The sequence below is a fragment of the Pipistrellus hanaki genome (assembly GCF_964339955.1).
Source record: "Pipistrellus hanaki genome assembly, chromosome: 18".
Taxonomy (NCBI): Eukaryota; Metazoa; Chordata; class Mammalia; order Chiroptera; family Vespertilionidae; genus Pipistrellus; species Pipistrellus hanaki.
The window spans coordinates 13,370,215-13,390,093 of record NC_140520.1 but is presented as its reverse complement, the minus strand read 5'-3'; the positions used below and the strand labels follow the sequence as shown (position 1 = coordinate 13,390,093).

Genomic DNA, 19,879 nt, shown 5'->3' with positions numbered 1-19,879 from the left:
TAACCCAGCCATGTGCCCTGACCGGGAATTGAACCGTGACCTCCGGGTTCATAGGTCAATGCTCAACCACTGAGCCACACCGGTTGGGCCCACACAGATAGTTTTGAGGGGTCTTCCATAGCCTGGCCAGCTTTCCAGCCTCTTCTCCTGCCGCTCCCCCGGGAAGCTGCCTTTGTCCCAGGAAAAGCCACAGAGGATTGTTCGCGTGGATTCCCAGCCCCGCACCTTTGTTCGGACTTCCTCCTGGCGTCACATGCCTCTGCCCCACCTGGGCAATCTTACTCATCCTCCCGTACAGCGCTGGTGTCAGGGCCCCTGTGCAGCCTTCCCTCCGGGCAGCCCGTCCTCCGCTTCCTGTGCCATTGTGCACGTTCCCACCTTCGTGCACTTCAGCACGAAGGCTCCCAGGTTGGGAGGTTGCCGCCCTCTGAAACCAAAGCTTGCAAGAACAGAAAAGGCCAACAAACAGCTTATCCGGCTGCAGAAGCAACTTAGCTCAGAAGACGGTTTGGGAATGATGGGAGGGAGGATCTCCTTTCATCTTAGAGCAACCCCATGAGGGCGGATCAGTGAACGATTCCATTGTACAGCTGAGAAAACTGAGGCTTAGGGACGTTAGGTTACTTGCCCAAGATCACAGCTAAGGAAAGGAAAGAGCCCGGACCCAAGCTCCGTACAGCTGGGCTCTAAAAGCCCCCAATTTTAACCCCCAAGTGGTACCACCTCTCCTACTGGAACTACCACATGCCTGTGTGTGCTGGGGCAGCGGGAGGTGACAGTCTGCAGGAAGACCGGCAGGGGGCTGGGCCATCAGGACCTGCTGGCTTTGTGCAGTGCCATCCGAGTGGCTGGCAGATGGTGGTCTCTGGAGTAGACACATTTCCTGGGACCAGGAAAGCTGGGCCAGTTTCCCTGGAGACCATCAAGTGCTAACCATCCTTCCCTCTGTCCCTCGTCTTACATTATAGCAGGCTTGCTGGGTTTCCTGCACTGTGCTTGTTCCTGGAGATACATGGTCTTGGGTAGCAAAAATCCTACAGCTTGCCCGGTTGACCTGGCTCAGTGGTTGAGTGTTGACCTATGAACCAAGAGGTCACAGTTTGATTCCCAGTCAGGGCATGTGCCTGGGTTGTGGGCTTGATCCCTAGTGTGGGGCATGCAAGAGGCAGCTGATCCATGATTCTTTCTCTGTCTCTCCCTCTCCTTTCCTCTCTGAAATCAATAAAAATATATATTTAAACACACACACACACTCACACACACACACACACTATAGCTCAACATCTATAAGAGAGGTAATGGGTGCTCAGAGGAGAAAGATGGTGACCAAGACAGATGCTGGAGCTAAACATTGGAGAAATATGTCTCCACATTTTCTCGTGGCAGATACAGGGTTTCACTTTTCACATTGATTTTTTTTTTTTAACGCCCTGGGAATTAATTTTGGTCTAAGGTGTGAGGTTGAATTCTAACTTAATTTCCTTTTTCAAATGGTAAGCTAGTTGCAAATGGTTTTTAAGCAATTCCTCTTTCCTCATTTACACTCGATGCCATGTCTATCATCTGATAAACTGGTGTATGTTTGATCTATTTTTTTTTTCCACTTTTTACTCTGTTCCATTGATCTTGGGAGGGAGGGACGATACTGTGGTGGCAAACTTTGCAGGCTCTGATGTCAGATTGTTTGGGGCGCGCCTCAATTCCCTCACTTGTGAATGTAGACGATACAAACACCTACTTCATGCCATGGCTGTGGAGATGGGAGGAGATAATGCACACAAAGCACTCATTACAGAGCCTGGCACAGAGCGGCCCATCAGTGAACACCAGCCGCTGCTGTGATCCCTATCTGCCTGTTCCCGGGCAGACCCAGGAGGCGAAATTACTAAGCGCATAGCTTTGAGCTGATGGAACACCAGCTGCTGACTGTGTGCGTGACCTCAGGCAGTTACTTACCCTGCACTGTCTCTCCGTTCTGCTTCCTCGCTCCGGATGGGGATATGAAAGCATCGACGGCAGCAGGTTGTGAACATGAAGCATGACCCCTCGACGAATGCTTTTTCTTCTGCTGATTATTATTACAACGTTATAATTTATGATCTGTCTTTAGGTGATGTAGCCCCTTCTCATTGTGTTTTTCCCCCAAAATTTTATGGGGAGTGGCACACATTCTCCACCGGGTCTACTGGGGGTGAACAAAATAGAATTTCTGGGTCTGCAACGTTGATGCCTAGCCCTTGACCTGCGCTGAAAGCAGGCCTTGTATCAATTCTCTTTCCTTCCTTTTATAGCTCTTTATTTCCCCTAAAGTTGATATCTGCCTGACCTTTTACTTGGGTTTCAATATGCCTATTAGGGATTCATCCCCCATCCTCTCTGAAAGATGTATACCCCTGCTCTCATAATTCCTCCGTCCCATACTTTTTCCCCTTTAAGACACCTTCCTGGACGCTTCTCCCCCTGGCTCCAAGCTATCCTGGTTCCTCCCCCGCGTTTCTTTTTAAAAAATAGGACAACCTTGCCCTGGCCTGGTAGCTCAGTTGGTTAGAGCATGATCCCATGTGCCCAGGTTGTGGGTTCATCTCTGGTCTGGGCACACACAGGAAGCAACCACTGAATGCATAAATATCTGGAATGAAAAAAATCTCTTTCTCTCTCTTCTCTCTAAAAAAAAAAAAAAAAAAAAAAAAAAAAGACAACCTGTGTTCTAACACCTATCTCAAAGCATCATGATTACTTGCCAATGCATCCATTTTCCCTGACTCTCCTTGCCCGTCCCTTCCACCCCAGGAGGAGGGGCCATATGTCTTGATTTCTCTATTTCTCCAAAGTTTATCATAGCGCTCAAGAAGCTTTCGAATGAATGAAAGAATAAATGAATGAACGGCCGGGACTGGTTTGGCTCAATGGATAGAGCGTCGGCTTGGGGACTGAAGGGTCCCGGGTTCGATTCCGGTCAAAGGCATGTGCTTTGGTTGTGGGCATATCCCCAGAAGGGGGTGTGCAAGAGGCAGCTGATCGATGACTCTCTCTCATCGATGTTTCTAACTCTTTATTCCTCTCCCTTCCTTTCTGTATAAAATCAATAAAATATATTTAAAAAAAAATAAAAATAAATAAAAAAAATAAATGAATGAACGAATGGGATTTGTATGTATAGGTGAAGTTTAAGAATGATATTGCAAGGTTTAAGGGTGGCCTCGGGCTTTTTTTTCCCTTTCTTTTTTCCTTTTTATTGAATGTATTGGGGTGGCTGGTTAATAAAATTATACAGTTTTCAGGCGTACAATGGCCTCAGGCTTTCTGCAAGGCCCACGCCAGCTTGCAGCGGGGCCCTGAGGGAGAGAAGCAGCATCGAAGCCCTTGGGACCCAAGTCACAGTTTCGGGAGCAGCCAGCTCTTTAACTCAGGAGGGAAAGACATTGGCCAAAGCCTTCCAGGCGCCGCCTCGAGGACTACAACTCCCAGAAGGCAGCGCAACGGCGTAGCGCGAGCGCGGGGTGGGTTCCGTGCGCTGACGTCAGACCCGCATGGAACCGGGAAGAGCCGGCCGAGAGGTACGAGTGGGGTGCGGGCTGAATGGAGAGGGCGAGGGGGGTGAGAGCCAGGGCGGAGCGGCCCTGGGGAGCTGAGATGGAGGGGCCTGCAGGGGGAGAAGCACAGGGGGGGGCGCCGACGAAGCGGGGGTCGCGAGGTGGAAAGATGCCGAGCTCCGCTTGCTCTTCCTGCAGCCACCATGACGAAGTTAGCACAGTGGCTCTGGGCACTGGCGCTCCTGGGCTCCGCCTGGGCGGCCCTGACCTTGGGGGCCCTGGACCTGCCTCCTTCCTGCCGGGAGGTCCTGTGGCCGCTGCCCGCCTACGTGCTGGTGTCCGCCGGCTGCTTTGCCCTGGCCACGGTGGGCTACCGGGTGGCCACTTTCCACGACTGCGAGGACGCCGCCCGCGAGCTGCAGAGCCAGATCCAGGAGGCCAGAGCCGACTTATCGCGCAGGGGGATGCGCTTCTGACTCCTTTTGCAACCCGACAGCCCCTCCCGCCCACCCCCCATTAAAGAGCAAGTTTACTTTCTGTTCAGTATGGAGAATGGGAATGGGGGGTTATGTGTGTACCAAGTGGGAGGCAGACAAGCCACCTTAAGTGAGGTCATCCAAGCTTTTACCTTTGCATTCTGCTGGTGTTCCTCCTTTTTGCTCCAAAGGAGGCAAAGAGCCCTTCTCAAGATCTCTCAGGATGGAAGTGTTTTTACTTTTCTGGTCCTTTTCACCCTGTCAGCAAGTACTTCTTGAAGTCTAACTTACATTCTTCTTCATAACATCCAAGCTCTGTCCTTGTTAAGGCCTTCCTAGGTCTTTTCTAGGTTGCTCTGGTTCTTTTATTACTAGAGGCCCATTGCAATATTCGTGCAAGAATAGCCTGTCCTTCCCCTGGCTTCACTTCCAGTCCACTGGGAGCCCACAAGTCCTGGCTCCTGTAGCTCCCCCCGCTGCCCCTCCCCCCTCGCCCCTCATAGCAGGCACCCCACTCCTCCCAGCTGCTCCACACCTGCGGATGCAAATTAACCTCCATCTTTGTTGGGTTAATTTGCATGCCCACTCCTGATTGGCTGTGAGCATATAGTGGATGTATAGCCTATTTACATGTTTGCTTATTATTAGGTAAGATTATTATTTTCCCTCACACATGCTCTGGTTCTTTTACTGTAGATACCTTTTCTGAGCTAAGCCTACCAGCCCAAGAATAATTCAGACAGCACACACCTCTACCCTCCACCAAACCCGGCAGGTTGAGAATCACTGTACGGAGAATGAGCCTTGATGGACAGGGATAGGGAACAGTTTATTTTAAGGCACACTCTAAAGATTTCACCGCAACCCCCAAATTAAAAAATATAATCTCTAAAAAATAAGTGCTTCATCTCCCAATCCCACCCACTCTTCTAAGTAAAGCTCTTTCTTTGGTCCCCGGATTCTCAGAGTTGTCTCTCTTTCCCATGAGCCCTGGCCCCCGTGCCGTGGTCGGCAGGAACAGTTGGAGCTGTTGGCTTGAACCTCTTTGGTAACAGGTTGGCATGGAGGCGCCCTGTGGCCAGTGAGCCGCCTCAGGTTTGTAGGAGTGGGTAGTTCCTGTCTGGCTCCTGAGGGTACTTCCAGAAAAGCCAGAGGCGAATGAGGCTGGTGAGGATTCCCGGGATGTTGGGCACCTGAAATCAGGGCTGTGTGAGGAGGGGAGCGGATCTCCCGCCGTGCACACCTGCCGCCCCTCCCTGCGCTGCTCACCATGATGTAGGGGTCTCTGAGGCGGAACCCGTAGAGCGTCCAGGAGGCGGAGGTGAGGAGGGTGGCGATGGTCAGTGAGAAGGAGAGGCGTTGGGTGGATTTGGTCTGGATCACTCTGGCCTGCGGGAAAGGAGGAAAGAGACTCCTTTTCCAGATGCACAGAAAGGCTCCCACCCTCCCCTCCCGCCTCCCCCTCCCCCACCTCCATGGCCCTGGCTCCCTCCTTTCCTTAGAGCCATGTTTCCCAAAGTGTGGTTACGAAAATTATAGAAGGGGTACACACATGTCAAAAGTTTGGGAAACACTGGAGTAGAGGGTAAGCTCCAGGCCCTATCTAGGGGAGCCTGGCCCTTCTTATCTCCCCCAGCACCAGGGACACCCCCACTTGGCCCACTCACCAGGTCAGCCAGTGGTGAGAGGTACATGCTGATGGTGAAGACACTGCAGAAGAGGCCCAGCTGCTGAAGCCTGGCCTCCATATTGGGCACCAGGACCCAAAAGTAGCCAAAGCCCATGAGAAGGACCCCCAGCAGGGCTGCAGTCTGCAGGAGCTCGGCACCCTGCAGGGGAGGGAACAGCCTGGCTGACTCCCCCGCCGGAGTTAATTCTCCCTGCCTTTCCCCTGCCCCCGGGGGCGGGGGGAGCCGGCCTTTGTCCGGGCCTCCGTCCGGGCCTCCGCATTGCACTTGTCACAGCCTTTTCCCACCAGTGACCGGGCCGCCCGCAGCACTGGGGACTGCTAGAGGAGGGGAAGATCTTTTCTGTGAGTTTGTATGCACAGGAGGAGCTTAATCAATGCTTGTGTGCCTGACTGGGGCAACAGCTAATCATCTTCTCAGCCACGGGCCCCGGTTCCGAAGGAACTAGGGGAGACAAGCCCTTTCCCTGTTTGTTGAGCAGCGGGCACCATCGGGGCAGGCAGAGCGACCAGCCTGGCCTGAGTGAGGGGCGATGTGTGGGTCTGGGAAGGCTGGCCCCATGGAGGAAGGAGGCCTGCGGTGCTGCAGGGGCCTTCTAGGAAAAGGCGGCAGTGCCAGCCTGTGCCGTCTTCCAGGAAGTACGTCTGTCCTGCCAGCGAGGCAGGCAGCAGCAGGTGGGTCAGGGCGGGCCCCTACCTTCCGGGGGCAGTAGTGCAGGTACACCACGATGTACAGGGTCTGGAGCACGGCGCCCACCGCGTTGACGACGATTAGGGTCCCATCTCCCTTCAGGGTCCCATAGCTCAGCCAGCTCAGGTTGCTGCAGGATGGAGGGGAGGGACATTCGCCTCTTCAGGGTCCCCACCCCATCCCACCCGCCTCAGACAGTCTCCCGCCGCAGCCGGCACCCCTCACCCCTCTCACTTGACATCCGTGGTGAGAAAGGGCAGGAACTGGACACTGTCCACTCTCCGGGTCATCCACATGTGCCTGAGGTCCGAGCTGGAACAGCGCCCCGAAGGCAGGGGTGAGAGGGGAAGGGGGGTCCCCAGAGCCTGCCATCCTCCCCTGCCCTCCCTCAGCTCCCTGGCCTCGGGGTCAGAGGCCCTGCCTCGCCCCGGTCCCCCGGTCCCCTCGACCCCTTTCCGCTTGGACCCCGGTTCCGGGCGCAGCGCGGGGCTGCAGCCGCGTCTCCCTGCGCCCTGGCGCTCCTCTCCCGCCCCGGGCCTGCCCTCCCGCCCGGCCGCGCTCACAGGCCGGTGGAGAACATGCCGAGGGTGAAGGCCACGCACAGCGCGGACAGCAGCGCGTCCGCCGCGCCCGCCTCCATCCCGCGGGACCGCTCCGTCCGCTCGGTGCGCGGTGCGCGCGCAGGGCAGGGAGGCCTGGGCGCCGGCTGGACGTGGCCCCGCCCCTTCCCGGCCCCCGGAAACGGAGCCGGAACCCGCTGCGGACGGAGGCGGGAGCTCAGGCCCCGCCCCTGGCCGGTCGCCGGGTCCTGACGTCGCCTTCCCTCCCGGTCTCGGTCGGCCCGCGTCCATGGCCCCCGGCGCTGCCCGCCCTGCGCGCACCCCTGAGCCGCCCGGGCCCCGGCCTCCGCGCTCCCGCGGGCCCAAAGCTGGCTGCACCCGACCGGGCCAGCGCGCCTCCCACCCAGAGCTCCGGATCGGAACCTCCGCGGCGCAGGGTTCGAGCGGCTTCCCGTTCGCTGGCGCCTTCCCCGTCTCTGCCCTGAGCCACAGGGGTTGCCAGGAACCACCTGTTCTGACAGGTGCCCTCTCCCGTCGGCCACACCACCCACCTGGCCGATCCCCTAAAACCCGTGCGCTGACCCCCCCTGGTCCAGCCCTGACTGCTGCTGGGAACGCTCCCTCCCGGGTTCCCACACGTCCCGGGCGGGGCGCCCTGACTCACTCCGCTGCAGGAGCACCCGCGCGGCTGCCCCAGCCCAAAGCCCCACCGCCGTGGGGACGGGCAGAGGTTAGACCGGAAGAACTCCCAGAGAGGCTGTGAGGAAACCCTCCGTCCCCAGCAGCCCTGAGGAGGGGACACCCCGCTTTGGGGAGGGGTATGGACTCCAGAGGGAAAAAACTCAGCCCGGTTGCTACTGGTATCCTCCATGGCAGGGACTCCATGGTTGGGTATAAGTCGGTATGGAGGGGCAAGTCCAAAAAAAACACACACATCTTTATTTTTAGACAAAGAATGTATAAAAAAATTCCAGTTTTAGAAATCAGACACACAGCATACGTATGTACACCTGTACACGTGGGCCCTGCCCTCACAGCTGCACTCCGGGAAAAGGTGGGCACAGCCCCCCTGCGGGCACAGCTTTCGGTGCTGCCCCGGGACAGAGGGTGCCGGGCTGGCTACACATCTCTCCGCGGCCGCTCCGCAGGTGGCAGAGGCGGGGGCCGCCCAAGCATCCTGCCTCTCCTGTCCCGGCTGCAGGCAGAGCTCCCGCTTCTCCTCAGTCCGTCCTGGCATCCTGGCTCTTCGTGGGAGGGGCATCTTTGCCAGGTTCTGTGCCCTCCCACAAGACCCCAGGTCCCTTCCAGCTCAGCTCCCAGCGCGCGCTTCTTAAGAGTCCATGGCTGCACAGCTTCGTTGGTTTTGGTTTTGGTGTGAGGGCTGGAACGGCCGGGTAAGGACTGTCCTGCTTTGTCCGTCCTTCCGAGGGGGAGGCAGGGATGGCACTACCAGGCTTGCCGACCTCCGGTGGGTTGAAACCCTTAATACTGACCCGTTTTGAGGCTGCTGGGTGGCAGCTTGTGCATTTGGTGGCAGTGGTTCCCAGCACTGGGGCTGGGCCCCAGGAGAGGTGAGGGGTGCCTGCCTGCCTCCTCAGCCCTGTCCGGTCCTCAGGCGAGACTCGGCGTCCGAGGTCAGAGGGTCTGCAGCAGCAGGATGGGCAGGAGCAGCGCAGCCCAGGCGAATGGGAAGAGGCGGGGGGCGGCGCTGTGACCGATGCTGTGCAGAACCTGCACCTCGGGGTCATCTGCAAGGTGGGAGGGCAAAGGTGAGCAGCCGCACCTCCTGGCCCTGGCCCTCAGCCCAGCAGGGTTCCTCGGGTCCCTGCCTAGCAAAGGAGCTGCCTCCTGTCCCCAGCCTCCTCAGCAGACCCCCTGGCTCGCCCCGGCGACCTACCAGCTGCAAGTCTCTTTTCCTGCGGATTGTCCTGGGCGTGAGGACTGTGAGCTAAAACACAGAGGTGGCCACAGGTCAGGCACGGTACCGGGGAGACACGAGTGGGGGTGCTGGGTGGGCCCCACCACCCCAGGTCATCAGGCCAGGCCCACAATGAGGGGAGGAGGAAGGAGGGTCACAGGCCCCTGACACTCACTGGTTTTGCCATCGACAGTCACCTTCAACCTCAAGCACCGGTCCTCTGTGTGGTGGATGGGCTTGGCTGCAAGAGAAACCCACGCAGGGTTAGGGAAGGGGAAGGAACAAGTGCAGATGCCTCTCCGGGCCTCCTGTCTCCGTCCCTGCTCGTTTGAATCCCTCTCCTCCCTCCCAGCTTTTACTCTTACCCTCCTTAGGTTTTTGCCCACTTCCCGCCCCATGGTCATCCCAACCTCCTTTCTCTGGAATAACCCCTGGCTTTGGAGATGGTGGTGGAAAGAACATGGCTACTGTCCCCTCCCCGCAGTCCTCCCTCCCCTCCTCCCGGCTGGAAATTGGGCGAGGCCTGCATGGTCTCGTCCCCTCACACGGGTATTTTGTATCCCCCGGCCCGGGCACCACGGAAAGGGTGAGGCCCGCATGCATTCTACGCAGAGCTGGTCTCATCACTCCTAGAACCTCCCAGTGCCCTCGGGAGAACCTCCTGCGATCTGCCCCGTCCGTCTCTCCAAGCTGGCCTTCCCCCCTGGGAAGTGTCCCTCCCGCTCCAGCCATGCGGAGTTCCCGGGACAGGTCACGTCCCCTCTGCACGTGTCCCCTCATGCATGGCCACCTCCTCTGCTTGCCCCAGCTCTGGGAAGCCAGGAAGCCTTCTCTGAGCGCCCTCCCCTGGTTCCCAGGCCTCTCCTCCGGGGCCCCCTGTGCTCACGTCTACCATGGCATACTGTCCTAGCGGCCAGCTACCCCCTGTGTGTCTCTGCCCAGCTTCCCAGAGGACAGGGACCCTGTGGGGTTTATCTCTGTGGCCACGGTGCCAAGCTCAGGAGAAGCTCACTCCACACTGTACTGTGAATGAGTGAAAAGGAGAGGCCCTCTGCGGCCTGACCGCCCGCGAAGCAGGCACATGGGCACCTGCCCCACGCCAGCCGCGTGCCCGCTCGGTGCCCCCTCACCCGCCTCCCGAGCGCTCACAGATGTAGTAGTAGCTGTGTCCCTCCTTGAACTCCTTGCCCAGGGTGAAGGGCGTGAAGCGCAGGAACTTCTCGGACAGTTTCTCGGGGCCGTGCCTGGCGCTGGGGTGGTTGCACTGCCAGCGGACCTGCTGCTTGGATTGGGGCTGGCACAGCTGGTACTGCTCGAGCTCCACCAGGTAGAGCGTGTACTGCTCCATGGCGGCGGCTGCCACCGCGTCGCCCTCGTAGTGGGGGCAGATGATGTCCAGGTAGTCGTTCAGCTGCACGTGCACCGTGTAGTCCTCGCTGCGGAACCTGGGCGCGCGGGGAGGGGAGCGAGCGTCACGCGGGAGCCAGAGGCTCCGGACGGTCACACGGCCTCCTCACGTTTCACGCCGGACCCCCACACAGGTGTGTTGGCAACCTCAGCTCCCAGTATTGACCGATCTTGGCCTCTTAAATATCTTCCCACCGTTTCCAAACACCCCTCCACCATCCCTGTGTTCAACAAGTAGCATCCACGCAGTGTCCTTTAGGCTGCAAAGCACTTCCCATTACCCCCTGATCTCTACCCCAGGATGGGCTGCTAAGTATTTCCTTAGCTCACCCATCATGCTCTTCCACCCATAAATATTTCCCCAAATCCATACCAGGTGTTCCTTTAAATGCCATGGGCCCCAGTCTGAGACCCCACCGGCCATTCTGTCCTCAGGGTCCAAGGAACCCTCCCTCTTCACCAGCCCCACACAGTCATGTCTTCACTTCTCTTACTCCTTTCATCTCCCACCCTGACCCATTGCGTATATCTCCTATTTCTCAGCTTCATTCCCCCCAAACCTCCAGTACACCCAGGCCCACTGAGAATGCCCTGACCCTTTAAGTTCAGTCACTTTCGTCCATTCATTCATTCCCCTCAAACCCCTCCTCCCAGCTGCTTAAAACGGCGCTCAGGCCTCCTGGTCCACTTTTCTCCAAGCACCCACACCACCATTGTCCCTTTATCTGCAAAAGCCACACAGTCAGCTGCGCGGTGAGCCCCAGAAACGCGGGAGTTCTCAGATCTGAGGCTGCCTCTCCTCCCAGGGCGGAGCCAGCTCCCCTCCCCCAGCCCATTCCCTCCGGGCTCCGCAGGCTCCAGCCTGACTGCCCCCAGCCCCTCCCCCCGCCCAGACACCTGGCTCCAGGCTGGGTGGGGTCCTGGCAGGGGGAAAGGGCCCCCTCACCTCCCTCTCCAGGCTGGTCAGCTCCTCTGAATTCCCCTCAGCACCGTCAGCTAGGCACTCAGCGGAGCTGGCTGCCAACGCGCTCGAACCAAAGCAAAGCTCTGGGCAGGCTGGTGGGAGGAGTGTCTGGCGGGAATGAGGCCAAGGCCTGGGAGGTGGGCACCCACTGCCCAGTCAGCATGACCCCCGCGGGCCTGGCTTTGCGGGTGGCTGTGTCAGTTCCCAGGCTCGGCTTAGCAGGGCCCCTCCCCCACCCTGGAGAGGAGAAGGAGAGAGGCTGGGAGGGAGGCAGGGGGAGAGAGAGAGGCTTTTAAAATTCCTCTCTGGAGAGAGAAACATAGAAGCCATTTCAGAACAGGTATTTCAGCCCTGGGCCTGGCATCCTTTCCCCATTCCAGAGAAGGGCACTGACTCATTCCTCATCCACTCTGCCGCCCTCCCCAGCGTTCTCGATTGCCTGTGAAAATGTACCTTGTCAGGTGCGGACCCCAGGACGGCACAGAGTCCCCCAGCCCCGGGCACCCTGCCCCAGGCCGAGGGGGCCGGCAGGTCCGATCGGGCAGGGGACTTGCCCCTCCAGGACCAGGGAGGCCCGTGCCCAGCCCGCAGGAGCACCGCCCTCATCCCACGCTGCCCCCCTCCAAGGTCCCACGGCTGACGGATGCTCACGGCCCTGAGTCACGGAGCCGGGCTCGCACCCGCCTAGCTCCCCGCCACCTCATCTCTGGCCTCGGCTGGGCCTCGCCCGGCTGCCCGTGCCCTCCAGTCTGGCCTGGCGAGTTCTCGTCAGTCCTGGGCATGCTACGTGAGCATGTGGCCAGATGGAACGGGGCAGAACTCTGCTCAGCGGGGGCACCCACCGCCCCCTCCCTGGGGTGCAATCTGCGCCACTGAGGACCCTTCTGGCTCTGGCTCTCCCGTCGGGGAAAGGGGGGCAGTGGCGTCAGGGAAGGCGGGGAAAGGGGCAAGGAAGAGGCTCCTTCCTGAAAGAGAGGAAACCTGGGAGCTTGGGAACGGAAAAGGCCGGGGTCACCCCCTCCCTACTCCCAGCTTCCTGTCCCCTCCTCCTCCTCCAGCCAACACCTGGCATGGGCATAAACAGGGACTTTGCTCTCTCCCACTAGGACAAGATTGGGTCAAGGAAGCAAAGAGCAGACAGCAGAGCGCGGGAGCGGGGAGCGGGGTGGGGGAGGGCTGGCTGGGCTGCCCCTTGTAAACCAGGGGGGCAAGAGGGCGCTGCCCTCCGGGGCTGGCAGCCAGCTGCTCTCACCCAGCACGCCACAGACACAGACCCCCACACCAAGCAATGCCGCTGCAGGGCCGGAGGAAGCTGGCACAATACCTTTATCAGGGGGGCTGGGGGGCGTGCTCTTCCTGACCCCAAGCCGTTCAGCCCTCCTCTCCATTCTTCTCCCCACCCTGCCTCTCCCGTTCCGCACAGAGACTGTTCCCAAAACTTCAGAAAACTCAAGGGCAAGAACAAAGGGTCCCACAGACCAGCGTCTTCAGTCCAGTAGTACCATTTGCCTCGCGGCCCTAAAAACTGCCCCGGGAGGAATTAACTCCTTGCTGCCCGGAGCCCTCGGTAACCTTTTAACCCCTTCCATTCCTCCGGGGCCTTTCCCATGACCTCCCTCCCCCATGCCTCTGGTTTTACTACCTGCGCCTCATAAACAGATGACTCCCTCGGCCTGCCCGCCGCAGCGCGTGCCTCCCTCCCTCCTGTCATCTCTGAGGATCCCCCCGGCGGGCTCCCCGCCGGCACCCCAAACACAGAGCTCCTTTAGGGTTACAGCGAGCCCTCTGCTTCCTCCTGATGGCACACCGGTGCCTGTCAGTGCGGGCAGATGCCCAAGCGCAGACAGGAGAGGGACGCAGGCTTTGGCGGTGGAGGGGCCGCCCCCAAGCGCCCCGGTGGCCAGGGGGGAGGCAGGGTCTGCCCAGCATGGGTGCCTCACTTCGGGGAAGTTGAGGTGCCCCGGGAAGGGCAGGAGGGGGAGACACAGAAACAGAAAGCAGCCGCCACAGGAAGGTTCCCACCCTGGGGTGGCCTGCTCCCCGCTCTGGGGGAGAAGAGAGGGAATAACACTGAAGGAACCCCTCCCGCCTCGGTGGCCACCCCAAGGCCCCCCAGCCGGGGGCTGGCTGGAGCAGCTGGGCCGGGGTGCAGGGCCGGAGACCGGGCTTACTTGGGGTTCGAACTGTTCCAGAAGACGGTGTGGCGGTCGGCGGCGGCCAGGCTGTAGCAGAGACCCAGCAGAGGGGCCCAGAGGAGCTCCATAGCGCGGGGCCTGGCCAGGCCGGGGGGCGGGGGCGCTCAGGCTCCGGGCTCCGGCTGGCTCTCCCGGCGCGGGCGGGCGGCAGGGCTCGCACAGATTTCGCAGGCGGCACAGGCTCCCAGATTTGGCTCCAGCGCCGCCGGACTCCGCCTTTTGGGCCAGCGCCGCCCGCCCGGCACCCGCCCCGCCCCCGCCCCGCCCCGCCCGGCGCTGCCCCGGGCCTGGGGCCGGGAGGTGGAGGAGGGGCGCCGGCGGGGAGCGAGCGCGGCTCCCCCCGGGCAGAGCTGCGTGTCGCCCACTCGGGGGTCCGTGTGCCGCCTGCTGGGCCTGCCCGCGGGTGGGTGGGGGGTCTGTGTCCCCGGCAGAGCCGCGTGGGGAGAGGGAAGCCAGCGGCGCTGGAACACGCGGGGGGAGCCCCGGCTTTGCGCGCAGCGCGGATCTCGCGGGGCGCGGGGCTGTGGATCGGTCCACCGCATCCCCGCGCGTCCATCCCGGCTCCCCGCGTTCCCACACTCCTCCCCGCCCCCCGGGCCCGGCTGCGCTCCCCGGCCCCTCCTCACGTACGCGGCTGTTTGTTTTTGTTGGGTTTGTCAATGTTGTCTTTGTTCGGGAGGTTGTGTCATCGCCTGGATGCCGGGAATGAAGTGTGACCCTGAGTGACCAAGTGTGTAACGTGTGTGGCCGGGGTGAGGGCGCACGTCTGTGCCTGGGAGAGGGCAGCCGCAGCCTGGGCCCGCGACAGCGTCTGTCTGTGTTTCTGCGCCAGAGGACGCGGGCTGCGTGTGTGTGTGTGTGTGAGTGCATGTGTGTGCCTGTGTGTGTGTGCACATACGTGTGCGCCGCGCGGACGGGCTTTGAGTGTGGACGGTGAGAACCCGGCATGAAGTGACTCACCACACATGTGCATCTGGCATGTGATGTTGTGCAAGTGTGAGAGCGTCTGAATGTGTCCCAGCTGCGCCTGGGGGTGGGGGGGAGCGTGTGAAACTTGGACGCGTGTTGCACGAAGAAGGGAAAGTGCACAGGCCGGCAGGGCACGCGGGGGGGCGGGGGGCAGGGGTGTTCACGTGGCGCCCCGGGGCGGGGCAGCTGGTCTCCTAATCCTCAGGCTCCAGAACCCCGCGCGCCCCCTTCCCCGCGCCCCGTGAACACACCCACTGGGATTCCCTGGGCAATGGGGGCGGAGGGGGCCGCCTCGCCGGGGTCTTCTGTCTGCGGAGGGAGCTCCTGGCGGGGGGGGGGGGGAGTCTGCCTCGCGGGGAGGCACGGACGGGCAGGCGTTGGGCTGCACGGAGTGTCTCGCGTGGGAGGCGGAGTGCTGTGCGCCTGGCGGCCTGTGCGCGCCCCCGGGAGGTGTCGGGGTGTGCGCGCCCCAGGCCAGCCCTCCCCGCAGCTCCCAGCGCGGGAAGCCGCAGGCTCCGGCCCTCCTCTGCCCCCCCCCCCCCCCCGCCGGCCGGGCCCCTCTCCCCGGTTCCCAGGCCGTTTCATCCTCCTCTTTTACGGCCGGGCCGGCGACAGCCCCTGTAATTACCCGGGGCCGGGACGCCGAGGCCGGTCCGCGCTGACCCCGCGGGGCGGGAGGGCCGGGCTGGTCCCCGCCCCCGGCCTCGGGGCGCAGGCTGCGCGCGGTACGGACGTGCGGTGCGGACCGTAAATATTTGCCCTCACCTGCTGAGGGCCAGACCCGCCTTCCCCGCCCCCCTGCGCCCCGGGGCGGGCTCCGGCCCCCGGCGACGTGCCCGGCCCCGCGTTCCACCGCCCCTCCCGCCGGGGCGAAGTCTACCTGCCGCCGGCTCCGGGCGCCTCACGCGCTCTTTACTCACCTGGGAGGTCCCCGGCGCCCGCCTCCCACGTGCCCGACGGGAGGTGGTCCCGGCCCTTCGCCCGGGTCCCCGGGAACCCAGGCTCGGCGCGGGCAGCACTGAGCACATAGTAGCTGCTCAATAAATGGCTGTGGAGCGGGTGACATCACTGTTTGGGGAAGGAGCCTCTGCCCTCTTAGTGCTCAGAGCAGACACGGAGAGGGGCTCCGAGGGGGAGGAGGGTGGTGGTGCCCAAGGAGAGGGCAGCCCCGGGTTGCCCCCCGGGGGAGGTGGTTTGGGGCACAGCCCCCCCCCCCCCCCATTTTCTCGCATCGCTGGGACCGCGGGGCGGTACCGCGTCGGGTCCCTCGGCTGCGCCGCTCGGTCGGGCAGGTTCAGGCTCGCTCCGCCCAAGCCGCCGGGCCAAGTCCTGCCTGCGTCTGGGGCTGGGGCCGGTGGAAAAAAGGTGTGTGTGTGTGTGTGTGTGGGGGGGGGGATTGGAAACACGAACGTAACACGGAGCCTCCTTCCCCGGCGTGGCGCTTCCCCCAACATCCTCACTTCGGGCTTTGATCTCATTACTCATTACTCGTCTACTTTTGTGTTTGGGGGTCGTTTTCCAGACCTAATGGGGCATCCATTAGGGGCCGGTGTTGTAATTAGCAACGAAAGTAAGGCGGCCACTGAGATGAAATCCCTGCCCTTGGGGAGCCCGGGGACCGGCGGGGGAACAGACAAACCACTATTTGTTTAGACAGCACACTCGCCGGGAGTGTCCCCGCGCAGACCGCAGCCCGCGCTCCGGAGCGCTGCGCCGCCTGCTGGACGCCGAGGAGCGTTGCAGGCACTGCGTGGCCCAGACAGACAGCAGAGAGGCCCAGAGACTCAACCTGAAGGCCAACCCACCCCGTCCCTCCCCCTCCGCAGCCCCCGGCCTGCCCAGGCGGGTCTGTCTCTGGCTTTGGGCTCCCTCTCACCGCAAACTGGTGCGCTTGTGCAGGCTCTCACCACCGCCAGGCAAACATCTGTGCTTAGAGCGGTCTGAGGTGTCTGTCTGTCTGTCTGTCTGTCTGCCTGTCTGGGAAATTCCCCTCCTGGGCCTTCTCTGTGAATTTCTGAGACAGGATTAACCCTCTGAGTGTCTGGCAGGAGGCCCGACCTCTGGAGGGACGACCTCTGAAAGGACACACTGCCAAAACCGGTTTGGCTCAGCGGATAGAGCGTCGTCTGCGGACTGAAAGGTCCCAGGTTCGATTCCGGTCAGGGGCATGTACCTTGGTTGCAGGCACATCCCCAGTAGGGAGTGTGCAGGAGGCAGCTGGTCGATATTTCTCTCTCATTGCCATTTCTAGCTCTCTATCCCTCTCCCTTCCTCTCTGTAAAAAATCAATAAAATATTAAAAAAAAGAAGAAGAAGAAAAAAGAAAGGACACACTGTCCACCCTGGGGGTACTGTCCGCCTGGAGGCGCCATTTTCAGTCTGGACCTGGCAGAGCTACTTGATTGCTACTCCTTTACTGGGCACCCTGTGGTTGGGGTGGCAAAACCACAGGGTCCTGGGGTGCCCAGCCCCTGAGGGTACCCTTAGACATTGGGGTAGGGGTGGGAGGCCTGAGCCTCTGTGCCATTCCCTCAATGTCATTCTGAAAAGTCAAGTGTATGTTTCCCATTTTATTGGTTAAGTGTGTATATTTCCCACTTTATTAATAACTAGAGGCCTGGTGCAGGAATTCAGGCACAGGTGGGATCCGGCCGGCCATCCCATCAGGCCTATAGGGCAGGGCAGGGGTGGGGTGGGAGGTTGGCTGGCCGGACTTCCGGTGAAGGGGACAATTTGCATATTAGCCTTTATTATATAGGATGTATGTAAAGTCGGAAAAAAGAGAACAGGAGTCTTGGCCGGGTAGCTCAGTTGGTTGGAGTGTCATTCTGATATGCCAAGGTTGTGGGTTTGGTCCCCAGTCAGGCACATACAAGAGGCAATCAACAAATGCATGAATGACCAGAACAACAAATCAGTTTCTCTCTCTCTCTCTCTCTCTCTCTCTCTCTCTCTCTCTCTCCCCTCTCCTTTCTCTAAAAAAAAAATAAATAAAATTAAAGAGAGAGAGAGAAGAGGAACCCTAGCTGGTTTGGCTCAGTGGTTGGAGCTTTGGCCCTTGGACTGAAGGGTCCCGGGTTCCATTCTGGTCAAAGGCAGGGCAGGTGGGCGAGTTGGGGGGGCAATCTATCGATGTGTCTCTCACACATCGATGTTTCTCTCTATGTTCCCCCTCCCTTCCACTCTGTTTAAAAATCAATGGGAAGCCGGGACCGGTTTGGCTCAATGGATAGAGCGTCGGCTTGGGGACTGAGGGGTCCCGGGTTCGATTCCAGTCAAGGGCATGTACCTTGGTTGTGGGCATATCCCCAGTAGGGGGTGTGCAAGAGGCAGTTGATTGATGACTCTCTCTCATCGATGTTTCTAACTCTCTATCTCTCTCCCTTTCTCTCTATATAAAAATCAATAAAATATATTTTTTTAAAAAATCAATGGGAAAAATATCTTTGAGCGAGGATTAACAATAGAGGGAGAGAGAGAGAGAGAGAGAGAGAGAGAGAGAGATAGATAGTAGAGGAGAAGAATAAATGGGAGGAGGAGCCACCAGCCAGCTTTTTGTTGTGAGATTCGGGGTGGGGTGGGGTTGCTTGCTTTTACACAGTGTGAAAAATATCACACTTTTTTTTTTTTAAATCAATCTTTATTGTTCATATTATTACAAAGGTTCCTCATTTCTTCCCCCCTCCAACAGGTTCCCCCCCCACCCTCCGCCCCCTCCCCCTCCCCCATTGTCCTCATCCATAGGTGCACAGTTTATGTTCAGTTTCTTCCTCCCTCCCTTTCTTTGATAGTAAATCCCTTTTCAGATAGTAAATCAGTTACTTAGCATTTTCTCATATCAATAATACCTCCACATGCCCAAAGAAATATCACACATTTTTATTGTGTACTTTTTTTTCTCCTTTAATTTTATGACAAAAGACATTTTTCATGTTGCAAACTCTTTATAAACAACATTGGTTTTAGTAATTTTATTTTAAATCCTCTCCTGAGGATACATTTTTATTGATTTTTAGAGAAAGAGGAAGGGAGAGAAAAGCATTGATGTGAGAGAGAAACATTGATCAGCTGCCTTCCATAGGTGCCCAGTCCAAAGCCTTTTGTGTATCGTATGACAGTCCAACCAATTATAACCACTTGGCCAGGGCTGTAAATAATTAACATATATTTTTAGCCCTAGCCAGCTTGGCTCAATGGATAGAGCGTTGGCCTGTAGACTGAAAGGTCCCAGGTTCCATTCTGATCAGGGACACATGCCAGTGGGGAGCGTGCAGGAGGCAGCTGATCAATGATTCTCATCATTGACGTTGCTATCTCTCTTTCCTTCTCCCTCTCTGAAATCAATAAAAATATATTATAAAAAACAATTTATATATATTTACAAACAATATTTAAAAATATTTTTATTGATTTCAGAGAGGAAGAGAGAGGGAGATGGAAACATCAATGAGAGAGAATCATTGATTGGCTGTCTCCTGCATGTCCTCCACTGGGGATGGAGCCAGTAACCTGGGCTGGAATTGAACCAGGGACCACCTGGTTCACAGTTCAGTGCTCAACCACTGAGCCGTGCAGGCCGGGCTAAACAATATCTTCAATGGCAGCATAACATCCCATTGAGTGTTTCAGACTTGGCCATCGTAATGAGGCAGGGCAGATATAAATACACACAGCCACACACCCACGCAGGCTGGCTTCAGTTGTGAACACTTGAGTTGACTGGCTCTTAGGACCTAGAAATAAACCTGAGGTTGGCTTTCACTCAACAAGTATTTATGGAGCACGCGGTCTGGACTGGACTCCGAACTGGGGGCGTTGTGGGGATACGGGGAGAGATCCCAGCTGTCATGGAGCTCACGTTTTAGATGGGATCTGGGCATGGCTTGTCTAGATTCTGGAGAATCTCACAATGTGGGGAAGTGCTTTGGATGTTGCCAAGCTAAAGCCAGGCTCTTTTACTGAGGGCCGAAGTGACCAGAACCGCATGGATCTGTTCCCGCGCGCACACACAACTCCTGATTCCATGGAAGAGGGTGGGGTTCCTCTCCTGGGAGTCCACGCAGGGAAGTGGGGGGAGAAGGGAGGGGCCATGGAAGGAGGATGGGAGGGTTTGTACGGCTGCCTCTTCCACCAAAAACAGACTCATCGCCCGGTTGGTGTGGCCCGGTGGTTGAGCGTCAACCCAGGAACCCAGAGATGGGAGTTCGATGCCCGGTCAGGGCACATGCCTGGGTTCTGGGCCCCATCCCCAGGAGGCTTGCAGGAGGCAGCCCATCGGTGATGTTTCTCTCTCATCAGTGTTTCCGTCTCTTCTATCCTTCTCCCTTCCTCTCTCTCTACAAAAAATGAAATAAATAAGATTAATTGCTCATGTTACACACTGTACTAGGAGGCACTGGGGACTCTGAAATAGATCATTGCCCTGAAGGAACCTGGTTTACTGGCAAATACAATATATCATTAGGATATCAGATAAGGA

The 19,879-nt window shown here is 58.8% G+C and overlaps 3 protein-coding genes across 5 annotated transcripts; 1 reads left to right on the top strand and 2 right to left on the bottom strand.

The window, feature by feature from the left end:
* The first annotated feature begins 3,457 nt into the window (after positions 1-3,457).
* DPM3 (dolichyl-phosphate mannosyltransferase subunit 3, regulatory) lies at positions 3,458-4,968 on the top strand. Its single transcript, XM_084866938.1, has 2 exons — positions 3,458-3,557; positions 3,732-4,968. The coding sequence occupies exon 2, from the start codon at positions 3,737-3,739 to the stop codon at positions 4,007-4,009; it is 273 nt and encodes a 90-aa protein (XP_084723064.1). The 5' UTR covers positions 3,458-3,557; positions 3,732-3,736; the 3' UTR covers positions 4,010-4,968.
* On the bottom strand, positions 4,820-7,253 carry SLC50A1 (solute carrier family 50 member 1). 2 transcript variants are annotated; one of them, XM_084866915.1, is made up of 6 exons: positions 6,951-7,253; positions 6,563-6,699; positions 6,394-6,517; positions 5,677-5,838; positions 5,279-5,398; positions 4,820-5,202 (listed from the first exon to the last, which is right to left on the bottom strand). In XM_084866915.1, exons 1-6 carry the CDS (start codon positions 7,236-7,238, stop codon positions 5,101-5,103), a joined length of 933 nt encoding a protein of 310 aa, XP_084723041.1. In that variant the 5' UTR covers positions 7,239-7,253; the 3' UTR covers positions 4,820-5,100. The 2 variants fall into 2 exon arrangements, with proteins under 2 accessions (XP_084723041.1, XP_084723040.1); XM_084866914.1 differs by having other exon boundaries at positions 6,622-6,699; positions 6,951-7,124.
* A 610-nt stretch (positions 7,254-7,863) lies between these two features.
* On the bottom strand, positions 7,864-13,657 carry EFNA1 (ephrin A1). 2 transcript variants are annotated; one of them, XM_084866923.1, is made up of 5 exons: positions 13,408-13,657; positions 10,015-10,310; positions 9,041-9,106; positions 8,845-8,895; positions 7,864-8,695 (listed from the first exon to the last, which is right to left on the bottom strand). In XM_084866923.1, exons 1-5 carry the CDS (start codon positions 13,497-13,499, stop codon positions 8,583-8,585), a joined length of 618 nt encoding a protein of 205 aa, XP_084723049.1. In that variant the 5' UTR covers positions 13,500-13,657; the 3' UTR covers positions 7,864-8,582. The 2 variants fall into 2 exon arrangements, with proteins under 2 accessions (XP_084723049.1, XP_084723050.1); XM_084866924.1 differs by lacking the exon at positions 13,408-13,657 and adding an exon at positions 11,219-13,350.
* Between the last annotated feature and the right edge of the window lie 6,222 nt (positions 13,658-19,879).